The 12,446-nt window shown below is 39.0% G+C and overlaps 1 protein-coding gene across 2 annotated transcripts in view; it reads left to right on the plus strand.

Moving 5' to 3' along the window:
• Window positions 1-12,446, plus strand: part of LOC131772188 (A disintegrin and metalloproteinase with thrombospondin motifs 9) — a 47,312-nt gene that overhangs the window by 6,601 nt on the left and 28,265 nt on the right. For both annotated transcript variants that reach the window (XM_059088086.2, XM_059088092.2), the window contains exons 5-18: window positions 1,566-1,759; window positions 3,102-3,185; window positions 4,421-4,545; window positions 5,206-5,246; window positions 5,597-5,702; window positions 6,219-6,362; window positions 6,749-6,893; window positions 7,050-7,154; window positions 10,201-10,343; window positions 10,593-10,656; window positions 10,774-10,894; window positions 10,981-11,117; window positions 11,511-11,628; window positions 12,065-12,157. In XM_059088086.2, the coding sequence (XP_058944069.2) occupies window positions 1,566-1,759; window positions 3,102-3,185; window positions 4,421-4,545; window positions 5,206-5,246; window positions 5,597-5,702; window positions 6,219-6,362; window positions 6,749-6,893; window positions 7,050-7,154; window positions 10,201-10,343; window positions 10,593-10,656; window positions 10,774-10,894; window positions 10,981-11,117; window positions 11,511-11,628; window positions 12,065-12,157 (1,620 nt within the window). The remainder of the gene's footprint in view (window positions 1-1,565; window positions 1,760-3,101; window positions 3,186-4,420; window positions 4,546-5,205; window positions 5,247-5,596; window positions 5,703-6,218; window positions 6,363-6,748; window positions 6,894-7,049; window positions 7,155-10,200; window positions 10,344-10,592; window positions 10,657-10,773; window positions 10,895-10,980; window positions 11,118-11,510; window positions 11,629-12,064; window positions 12,158-12,446) is intronic.

Here is a 12,446-nt window from a genome sequence, read left to right on the forward strand (position 1 = left end):
TTTACTGCTACAATATAGCAAAAATGCAGTTGTTTTACGTCAGAAACTGGCTGCAAATTGGATCAAGAAATTCCTCTCAATTCTTTTCAGCAAGTGGTTTATTGTAATTTGTTATAGAAAGCAGAGACGAATTTAAGCTCTGTGCGATAGCAAAATGTCACTTCTGTTAGGTCATTCCCTAATGACGGAGGGTTACGAATTTTTCAGATTTTCTGAATACCATCTTGTTCCATAAACACGTTTTTCGGTGTTCCTGCTCACCCGGTGACTCCTGTTCTTAGTGAACTCTTTACAAGCCTTACAGTCTGCTTATTGAACGCGGTTGATAAACATAAAGAACACGCTCAAAACCTGATGTAATTGAATTAATATTTCTCTGTGAAAACTAAAGAATTTTGCGAATTTGCAAATTGTTTTACAGATGGCTTTTTGTCATAAACACAGCATGAAGTGTAAAGAAATTGACGTACACTCCGATGCTCAATCAGACTCACCGAAAAAATGAGATCACGTCCAATTTAAAAATATTAACAAGAATCATGCGTGGCCAGCTTTGTTTTGTGCAATAGTGTTACGATCTTCGTGTTCACGGGGAGCATTCCATGCTACGTTTAAACAGGATTAACCTGCGATAACGAACGGTCGAAACGTAACTCCTTGTAATTAATGCTTTGGTGATCGATTTTAAATGACGATGGTCAGATGCTTAATTGCAAATCATATCCTCTTGTCACGCATTGCCCTTCGCTTGTCACGCAACGCTTTGATCACTTTGATCCAGTAGTAAACAGCTAAGGAACGCCTTTTCCATCAATTATTTTAGCACTGCAGCCGGCCTTTGGTTTCTTAAGTGAATTTGAGGAATTTTCATTCTGGTGGAAGGCTTCTGATGAAAATTTCTGCCGCAGTTCTTCATAGTTTTGCACTCAGTTGGCTTCTTACAAATTGTCATGTTCACTCTTATGCCCTTGTAGTTCTGTGTCTCGTTTGCGCACCACGCACGTTTTTATGGCACTCCTTTGCGCACCCTGTAATGTATCGCCCCTAGATGCGCTCTGTTTTGTTAACTTCTGTGCGCACGCTGTTATGTGCGCTCGATGTTGTGTTAACTTCTGTGCGCCCTCGTGCACCCGCTGTTATGCGCTCCAGTGCGCCCGCTGTTATGTGCTCCCCTGTGCGCGCGCTGTTATGTACGCTCCCAAGTGCGCGCTGTTACTTTCACTCCTGCGTAGTACTATTTTTTACAGTTATGAAATAATTTAAATGATGTTTATTTGTTTCTTAAAGTTCGCCATAGTTTTTTAGCTGGTAAACGAACTCTATATCTGTAATCATATGATTGCAGACAGAATTGCTTTCCACTTGGTCTCAGAACCATTATTGATCGTTGATGTACATGATATGCATGAGGGTCTCAGATTCTTCACAAGATGGTGATCTCGTAAGATTCATGAGGATGCTGCATTTGAAGTAATTACCTCCAACAAGATCACTTTAAATACCGGAGGCAAAATGATTGAACTAAATTTTCCATAACACGACACTGCTTTTGACTCTGATTTTAGATACCAACAAACCTCTCCCGCATTTACGTGGGCAGCCGCAACGACCCATCAATGAAAGCTATACGAGGAGAAGACGTAAAAGAAGCCTCGGTGAGAGCTTCGTTGAAACGTTAGTGGTTGCTGATAAAACTATGGTTGACGCTTTTGATAGCAAAGCCGATTTGGAAAGCTATATCATTACTCTGATGGGTGTGGTAAGTAACATATTATCGTAATCAGTTATCAGTTATTTCTTTTCGTTTGACCTTCTTAAAGTACGTTCAAACGTATATTAAGCAATGGCGAACCAACCCTCCCCCCCAACCCAATAACAGTCAACTGGCGACAAAGTTTGGTTAAAGTTGGATTAGGGGGGCACAGGCGCGCGGTTGCTATGATACTGAAATTGATCTGTATTTTTTTAAAATTGTAAAAAGCTACTCTCTAGAGCGTTCACGACTTTCGTTTTTAATAAGTTTATATAATGGATAATGGATATTTCGGTTTGTATCCTTCTGTGGACAGCGCAAACGTATACGTTCATTACGGAATTATATCGTCACAACTCCTTTTTTTCGATGATCGTCCAATTGGCGCAGGAAAAAAAGGAAATTGCATTTATCGTTTTAGAGAGGAAGTAAAACGAAGAGATTAGCGAAGATGGAGGCATCACGCAAAATCTTCGCGTTGCACATACAACTGTACGTTAAATTTGAAATTCCCCGTTTGGCAGGCGCTTGAGGCTCGGCAAACGATTGCGAAATTTGATTGAGTACAGAAGAATGTGCGGCGCGGTGTTATAAATCGATAAAAGATCCTGATTAAACGGATCTACCTAGAAATAATTTTAAGTACGTGAAACGCATCTGTGACGGAAGAAAAACGCCCAGAAGGAAAGGAGATTGAGGTTGATTTTCATGGTTGCATAATGATTGGATGCAGACTGTAACTTGAAAAACTCGACATGGATATTTTGCTGTTTTATACATTAAATCATTAAAAAGCTAAAGATTGATGTTCACGTGACCAGAGTACTCTCGCATAGGTTCATTGTCGTCTCATTTCACTGCAGCCATTGTTTTATACGGGCTCGTTGTGGAGGTTTGATCGATTTTCTTATGTTTTTTCGCAATATCAAATGGAAACAAACCATGAATTTTACTATCAGAACGGGTAACTTCTGCATTACTAGAAAGTGAGAGTTTTTGGTGCGTGTAGAGTGCGAGCAGACTCTCCTTTAGTTTACAGCGAAGTCTTTCACGCAAGTCAAATAGGGATAATTGATGCTGGGGCCTCAGAATTCCGCGCTGCGCGCTGACATTACTGATTTTTATTTTGACAAGCGCAACGGACTTTGCTAAAAAGCAGGGACTGCTCGTAAAAAATTCGAAAAAAAATTGATACTAAGGCCTCAGAGTTGCGCGCTGAATGCTGATATCGCTGACGCAATTCGCCAAAATGAAGGAACTGCACGTAATTTATGTTGTGTTGGCTTCATTGCTATATTTAATAAATATGTTTAGATTCTTGACGATTTTTTTCTCTTTTCTTGAACAGGTTGCTCAAATTTATCGCGACAGAAGTATTGGCTGCGCTATAAACATTGTTGTGGTGAAAATAGCCTACCTGGACACTAAGAACGTATGGATCTTGTATTAAACCAAAATTTTAACCCTTTACATTGTAACATCAGTAGGCATATTGTCCACACTGTTCTCTATACATTTCCCAAGGTGCTGACAAGTAGATTGTGTTAAATAATCAAGAACTTCTTCAGTTAGTGAACTTTCCTTCGTTTTCGTAACCTGATGTTTGATTTAGGAGTGAAATTTAAAGGATAAATTAGATATTAATAACTCTTAGGGGTTTTGAGGGTTAAAGACGTCCAGTTGTAATGTCCCGCGGCTTGCATTTTGCACCGCGTAAAACTATCACCAATTGAGGGAAACCACAAATATAAACATAGGAAGATTATGAATATTTTATCAAGAGGAAAGAAGCATTGAAGGAGCAAGGATTAAAATCTTTTATAAGAAGAAAAATTGAATTATTTGAATTTTAAAAATCACAGCCTTTACAATCATTTCATCGCTGTCACGAACCATTGAAAATTCATAATTGCAACTAAGTAGCGTGCAAAATGGGAACTGCCTTAAGAAGTGTTCTCATTCCCAAGAGTAACCAAGATGGAATTTCTTCTCCCGTTATCCATATCTTTTCAAGAAAATTTGAGAAGAAAGAACCGCCAGAGTTAAAACTAGCAGAAGTGTATAATCGATTGGGTGGAAAATTGATATTAAGTTTCTGGGATTGAAAAATATTGAAATGGCGACTGTGCCGTGGCGCTAAGGGCTGCTAAAAAAAATTCATGAGAGATCTTTCCAATGCACAGAAAGCGAAGGAAGTGGTATTAACAACAGGAATACTCCATAGAAGCGATTTCCTGTTTTGTTTAATCAGACCACAAATGCAGTGAAGAATCCCGGAAGTTGATCTTCCGCAAAGACGTCCGCACTGGAAGTGAATCGCATGTTTCATCTTGTTTGAATTTAAGAACACGCACAGCTTAAAATTTAGCCAAGCAACGAGAGCAGATAAACTAGGGTTTCCAACGTTCATGGAGGAAAAAGATAATTAAAAAAAGACTCTCTTATTCAACTGGCTAGCCTAAGAAATTGGCCAAAGTGGTAAGGTCTTTATTACGAATAAGTATCGTTTCATCTGCAACAAGCGCAGATGCTTCTAGTCACTACTTTCGATGAAAAACGGGATAAACTCCTCTAGTTAATGACCAAAAAGTTTGATAGGCTACTTACAATGGCCAGAGGTGTTTGCAGTGTTCGTAAATAAATGATTGTCTGTTTTATTGATTTCAGCCTGGTTTCCATATTTCGTCAGACGCAACGCGAACTCTAAAAAGTTTCTGCCGCTGGCAGAAGAAACGTATGATGTCAGAAGAGAGTCAGTCTCACCGCCACGATACCGCCATCTTGTTAACAAGGTAAAATTTTTTGCCAATATTGGGGATGTATTTTGGTCATTCTTGTTTGGAAATGTGAGTTTCAAATGCGCAAGAGCATGTGCAGATTTAGAGAAGGACAGAAAGATTGTGCATGCCAAAAAGTCGCGAACAGTTCTTTCACTCGGAGCAGTTGCGTTGGTAACATGGAAACACACAAGCATTCCTTGCTCTTCCGGAGTAAAACATTTGGCTGGTACTAAGCGGAGTGAATGATGTACTGGTTGAAAACGCACCCGTCGCCCTCGCAAAGCGCCTGAAACACGAAAAGTTTGTTACCGGAAAACAATGATATAACCTTTTATCTAGTTATGTCGGTACCAAGCGCCGAAGAACACAAAAGAGACACGATGGAAAGCGCTGTTAAACGCAAGCAGGAGGCTCCAAACTTCCAAAAACAAGTGTGGCTTGACAGAAACGCGAGGAGAGTCTAGAAAGTGAAGTGTACAGAAAAAGTTAAATAAGAGCAAGGGAAGCTCGATTTACGAGATGTTACATGTCCTGAAGTTTAGAAGAACTTACAAGACACGAAACTAAAACTGTCTTAATTAGTTTTAACATTATGTTTGTATGAACAAGCTGTAGTAACGTTTTCTCAGCAGCTGATTAACTCATTGTTTTACTTTGTTTTTTTTTTTTCAGGAGAGATATCTGCAGATCGCCCGGAAAGTGTGACACATTAGGTAATCTGAACTTACAAGATTTAAGAAATCTAGCCAGTGACAAATGAGCTCATTTTCCTTTTAAGGAGTATTAAGTATTGGTGGTACACAGCGATATTGGTCGAAGTTGTCAGATCACGGGAGTCAAACACCCTTTTCCGCAGCTCGCGAGCAAGCCCTAATTATTATTATTATTATTATTATTATTATATTTTTATCGCTCTAATTATCTGGGCCTGTTCGCAGGCTTCTTTCTCCTCAGTCGACTAAATTGTCGATCAATGATAAAGTTGTGCTTACCACAATGTATCTGTGGAGGCAATACCCCCTTAATTTGTTGACAAGCTGTACTGATGTCTTTGTTATTCCAGGTCTTGCAGAGCTTGGAACCATGTGCCAATCATCAAGGAGTTGCTCCTTGGCAGAGGACAATGGACTAAGCACAGCTTATACAATAGCACACGAACTGGGTCACATGTAAGTTTTTTTTAAAGATAATTTAAATTTAAGAGAGAACGTTCAGTCAGGAGGCTGAAACAACTCACTGCTTATGTTATAACATGCTTCTCAAACCCCTTGAGGGAAGATGAGGTCAACACAGTAAATGGTAAAGATCCATGCTTCCTTAAATTCAAGTACATTCGATACAGTTGATACATTTTCCGATCATGGATAGCACCCTCCATGCTGGCGAGATGGTGTTGTCCTTCTCTCTAGCCTCGCCCCTCTTCCTTCTCCTCCTTTGTTTCTTCTCCTTTTCCTCCTTCTCCTGCTTTTCCACCTCCCTTAGAACCCTTTCTTTTTCTCCCTATCTCCCCTTCAACTCTCCGCCACCCTTTCTTCTGCCTCTACCTGCGTTTCATCTTGTCCTCCCCCTGTCTCTTTACCTTAAGTTCCCATTCATCTCAACCTATCCACTTCCTCCTTTAAAGGTTTCTTTGTATCAACTGAGTTGACCTCTGTTAACTGTACCCTTTTCTTTCAATACATTAGATTTAGTCTTCCTCATGATGGAGATAACAACCTATGCACACGGAGCAGGGGAGATCAACATCTGATGGCCCCCTCATTAAGCTTTGACTCCAAACCTTGGTCTTGGTCAAGCTGCAGCCGAGAAAAGATCACAAGGTTCTTAGAGTAAGTAACAAAACTAGTTTCAGTTTATTGCTTTAACATGTCGGTTGCCACAATAAATGACTGTGGATATATGAGAATCATAAATGTGAACTGTGGATTAGGAAATAAATCTAAGAGCGATCTTCACAGTAATGAATACTTCTTGAGCAGTCCTGAAAGTAAGGCCTGGAAACAATTCAAGCCTGTACGGGATTTGAACCCATGACCTCTGCGATACTGGAGCAGTACTCTACCGACTGAGCTAACTAGCCAACTCCGAGCTGGTCATCATGTTGGTCCGTAATAAACCTGTGGCCCGTAAACCCCGTGAAACCCTTCTGAATAGTGAAGTTTCATCGTCTGTTTGCAGCTGTAACTTACTTACCTTGCAATCGCCTCTGTTTCAGACTAGGGTATGGATCTTGCCTAGAAAATAAGCCTAGTGAAAAAAATCAATCGAAGTATCATGGCGCTCTGCCGGGAGAAATTTACAGCGTGGACAAACAATGCCAAATGATATTTGGAGAGGAATCCAGGCTGTGTCCATATATGGTACGTATTGTTGGCAAAAAATTTCAGCCTTCTGTAGGGAGTTTTCTTAATATTTTCCTGTGGAAAATGTACGCAAGGCAAGGATTTGCAAAGAATATTTAAGATTTTGTTTGCGAGGCACTGCCTTAGCTTCTGTTCCACTTCATTTTCTATAAGGAACCTTGCAGACGCCTGTGGTGTGTCAAGATGATCGGGAAAAGAAAAGGCTGCTCCACTCATCACATGCCATGGGCAGATGGAACGCCGTGCGCAAAAAGGAAGGTAAATTCTCCAAACTTACCGTCATAGATCTCCGTCTGTGTTAGTATTGAGAGTTTGATATTCTATCATTGCAATATCACTTCTTTGATAATGATCTTAATTCTCACCAGCTGTCTACCTTACAACGCTTTGTTAGTAACTGAAATGAGACTCTACATGCTTATCTATTTTGGAGTCAACGATAAGTGTCTTCTCAAGCCTTAGAAACAAATTTTGTCTTTTGTGGTCAACCCAAAATGCTTATTTCTTGTTTCTTCTTTCTTTCTTTTATTCTGAATCTTCCATTATGAAAAACGTTTCAAGGTTATTTAAAAGTTTTGTGTCTCTTTTTGTTTTTCTTTTCTCTATTGTTATCTCCAATGTCTCGAATTGACTGTTCCTATCCAAATTTTATTTCAAACTGTCGTTTTTCACCAACCGCTCTCAAAACGAATGAGCTTTCTTATTGCGAGTAAAAAGATGTCTTTAAATTTTTCCGATTTGTAGCGGATCTACTCAAATATATTTTAAGTTCGCAAAACTGGACGTTGATGACTCGTGACAACTAATTCGTTTTAAAAACAGTTGGCTTACGTGTTTACAGAAATCTAACCCTTTGGAACGGAACACTTCCAGTTTCCCTCGTTTGTTAGTCCATTCCACGTGTCTTCTTTCCAATTGAAACACACGCGCACCTTCGGTAGTCTAACAATTAACACGTTCCTTAAGTGACGTTTACCAAATCGAATCTGTCGAAACATGCTGTCATAAACTAAGCCTAATTATGAGAAGGCTGTAATTAAGGATCATCGCTTACTTAACACAATCATCAATCTGTGAACTTCCCGTAAACTTTGTACATACCAACCAATTTTTCGCGTGCGTTGGTTGTCTGATGTTCCCGGTCGTATACGGAATGTCCTGATGATTTTTTCTTGTTTAAAAATAATTTTTCAAAAATACTTCGATTTGATTTCCCTTAAATTATTTTGACCATGTCGAGATAACTGCCGTTTTTGTGTGTGTTGTGTAAGACTATCTAGCCTTAGATGGGGAAAAAAGTGATATACGAGTTCGGAGGAATAAGCAACTGCAAAACTATTAATTTCATCAAGAGAGATTAGGAATGGCTTGGGATGGTGAAGATAGCCACAGACCGCGCACGACCTTCTCAAGATTCGCAAATAGGGATCGCTTATTTACTGTTAAGTTTGTGATAGACGAAGGTTCTGACAAAACAGCTTTCTGTTATCAAATAACAATTTAGACATTTTCTCAAATTTCTGCAGATCTTACTAGATCTTTGTAAATGATATGTTCCTTTTTTTTTATGTTATCAATTTATCATCAGATACTCGTGTTTGAGATATTTCCTCTTCTACGTTTTGACTTTCACTAGTTGCCAACTTGTTTTCTTCAACTTAATTTACCTGTTAATATTTAAATACTGTTGTTTGTTTGTCATCGCTTTCTACAAATGAAATGTTCGCATATCGTTAATCCCTCAGAATATTTCCGATTTTATTTTAGAGTGAAAAACCACAAGGGTGTTGACTGTATTGAATACACCAATTCACTCAGAAAACATATCAGTCGTTCGGACACTTTTCCTAAGCTCTCAAGATCTGAGCATATCCTCTTGTCTGAAGATGGTATTTCAGTTGTTTTAAAGATAATCCTATTGAACGAAGACCTTTCAAAATAAATCTCTCAATCAATGACAAATTGATACCTCTTCAATCTTTTAAAAAAGATATTTTAAACTTGTATCTACATTGTGCAAACTTTGGGACAACCACTGTTACTTGAACCAAAAGCTGTTTTCGTTGGCTGCAAGTAGTTTACATACATCTCATATCCTTTTTAAACTGTACGTTCTCAATGTTGCCCACGTAACAGGGTCGTAGGTCAAACTCATAAGCCGATTAAGTTTAATATTTGTTGTGTTTTTAATTCCAATCACTCACCCCCAATTTTTTTGCATTCTCGAGTGACATGGTTCCCATATGTCACACTTCTTCCTAAATTACAGCGGATACAAATTCTTTCATGTCAAACACGTTCATATTTAACCAGGAGAAAATAATAAACCCATTATTTTCTCTTGGTGTAACATGATATACAACGAGACGGATGTTTCGCAGGGAAAGTTGTCTTCTAATTAGGCCAATTAGATGGCGGCAGTTTGTTCCTTACTTGGAAGTACTGCACAAAAACTTCTCGTTTCTTATAAGGACTTAAAGGAAGTTCCTATCATACCCTATGTTGGAACATCTAAGCCCCCTGCTATGTAAGCAGAATTACGGCAATAAAAAATGTTTATTCATTTTAAGTACACCAGACTTCTTAGTCTAGAAAGTTCTTACGCAGTTACCTAGGCAACGTGCAATACTAGTCTATGCACACTAAAAAGGACACCAGAATTTTGCACAAAGATTAATAGTGCCTCGCCCCTTCCCTCTCTCATGAAATTTGTGATTTTGCAGCAAGCCAACTTCTTTTTCAGATCTCTTTTGTTATTTTATAATCTTTAGATTGCTTCTTTCACGAGCGGTTTTCACGGTGATATTCCCGTTTAAAACCACCACACAAAAAGTCGAGTCGCTTCACGCTTTAAGAATCACTGAACTTTCTACAATCCACACTCATCACGGGATTACACCTTATACATTTTAACACTTCACAACCTTTTTGAACAAAAATAATTACTTATATCATAAAGTCGTTGACAATTAAGTACTAGGTTCATTACAAAAGAAAAAAAGTCTTCGTTTAAATTTTTCCATAACGAGGGTGTAGAATTAAGCGAGCTATCTTTAACTCTTCACTTGAGGTAGACCAAGGAAGAAGCTCGACTACTTAAATGGAATTTATCAAAAATAATTGTTAACTAAAATTTCTTACTTAACTGACCAGTATCAACAACAGTCATTCGACAACAAGTTAAGGTTAATGTTGGGTTAGGGGAGGGATAGGGGGGCAGTTGCCCAGATATTGATATTGATCCAGATCAGCTACATAGGACACTTCAATTGCTGATGCGAAGTTTTTTTTTTACCTGTCTCAGTGGTGCATCAAAGGTCAGTGTGTGAGGAAACGAAAATTAAAACCAGTAGACGGTGGCTGGGGACCATGGGGTTCTTTCAATGAATGCACAAGAAAATGTGGAGGAGGGATTTCCTTCGCATACAGAAAGTGTAACAAACCAATGTAAGTACCCAAATAATTTCTTCATCTAATCGCGAAACTGCTGTCAAGCCATTCAGCTTAGTTACTTATGTCACGCGCAATTTCTATTAGCGATAAGCGAACGCCGATGTTCACTTTGCTCGTAACAGAAAGAGAAATAGGACTTTAGCTTGGAACATAATTCTTGCCTTGTTATGCAGTTTAAGAATGTTTTGATCTTTCAAAACTACTTGTTATCAAAGGACAATGGACCTTTATCTTATTTTTCAGCCCAGAAAATGGAGGTAAATACTGCGTTGGAAAACGAAAACGTTTTGTGTCATGCAACACTCAGGTAAGAATGTTGTAATGTGATTTATTTCATTGAGTGTTTCCACTTATTGATAGGCAGTCGTTCTTTCCTTGTGCCCGTCAGCTTAACGCAAGTGTTGTTGGGTTGTTATATTGGCAGGAATGTCCACCAGGGTCACCAGATTTCCGAGCCTTGCAATGCGTGAATACGCATGGGCGACGTCTGAGTATTGGGTCGAGGAGTTTCAGATCGACTCAGTGGCTGCCAAAATATGCTGGAAGTAAGTGAGAACTTCACGTTAAGTTTATGAAGTTTCTAATTGTACTGGTTCTTTTCTAACTGGCTATATGTGTTGTCCTGATACAGTTCGCAAAGAAAATCAATGTAAGCTGTACTGCCGCATGGCTGGCACTGCAATTTATTTCAAACTGAAGGACAAAGTTATTGATGGGACCCCTTGTAATCAAGAGACCACAGACATCTGCGTGGAGGGCAAATGTTTGGTAAGTTACACATTTTACAAAAATGTGATATACGAGTTAACGACGACTTCACAACGACGAAATAAACGATTTCATTGTGACGAAGACGACGAGAGCGTATCGAACATGACGAAGACAAATAAATACTGAAAAGACGATACGACGAAGAGGAAAACGACGAGAGCATAACGACAAACGATGATCAATACGAAAGTGCCTCGGTAACGACGACAACGACGGCATGACAACGAAACGATAAGACTATGAAGAATACAAGAACACGTTTTTATAATGACGACGACGACGACTTCAAGACCATAAAGACGATAATATGGCGATGAAAACAATGAAATGAGAAAGAAAACAAATTCTCCAGTAGCCCTGCGTCATATGAGAATTCTGCTTTGCTTGTAGGCTGCTGGTTGTGACAGAGATCTGAGCTCAAAGAAAAAATTTGATAAATGTGGAGTGTGCGGAGGAGACAATTCCTCTTGCAGGAGATTGTCCAGGACATTCAACGAGACAAGGTTTGGTAAGGGTTAGCGGAATGTACTTGTGGATTAGATCTCGGTCCCTTCCACCCCATTTTAGACGGTTATCACGTATTTGAATCCGCGAGGATAAAAAGCTTTAGACAGAGAAAACAACTCTTTTTATCCCCTAAGATTAAGTGAGAAAGTCACGTGATTAAGGCACCCAGGCGCGATTGACATGGCACATTTTCTTACAATATCAATACGTTGTCCAAAGGGTAGGTGAGAAATCTGACAAACTCGCCAGTCGGACACTTTCGTTTTGACACAATACCAATTCTCTTCAATTCTTAACAAGAGTATGTGCGTCAACTGTAAGGTAGGATTGAAATTCATAGAATCATTGTCGAAGCTTCCACCCCCAAAAAAGACGAGCTGACTTGAATTTACTATAGAAAAAAGTGAATGGTCACTTTCATTTGGCCTTATTTACAGGATACAATTACATATTTACGATACCTGTTGCCTCGACGGACATAGTCATCACTCAGTATGGTTGGAAAAATAAAGAGGATTCTAGCTATCTAGGTTAGTATTTCTTTTTAGAGTCAATTCCAGTGTCTTATTTTTTTTTAATTGCTCGTTTATCCTCGTTCTAATACTTATACGTTGAATTAACGCTCTCTTGATAATTCATATGGTAAGCGGGAAGTGAGACTTTTGAACTAGGACTTGGAATAGTTTAGCGTAGGAGGTTTTGCGTGATGTTAACAAAATCTCTGTCCTGGATCTCTCGTTATGGGCGGAGTTTTCGGACTTCAGGTTTTTTAAATAAAAAGTTTAGTTAAACGAAAAGGGAATGGTGTTTATCCGCAAA

Source organism: Pocillopora verrucosa, chromosome 11 (genome assembly GCF_036669915.1).
Source record: "Pocillopora verrucosa isolate sample1 chromosome 11, ASM3666991v2, whole genome shotgun sequence".
Classification (NCBI taxonomy): Eukaryota; Metazoa; Cnidaria; class Anthozoa; order Scleractinia; family Pocilloporidae; genus Pocillopora; species Pocillopora verrucosa.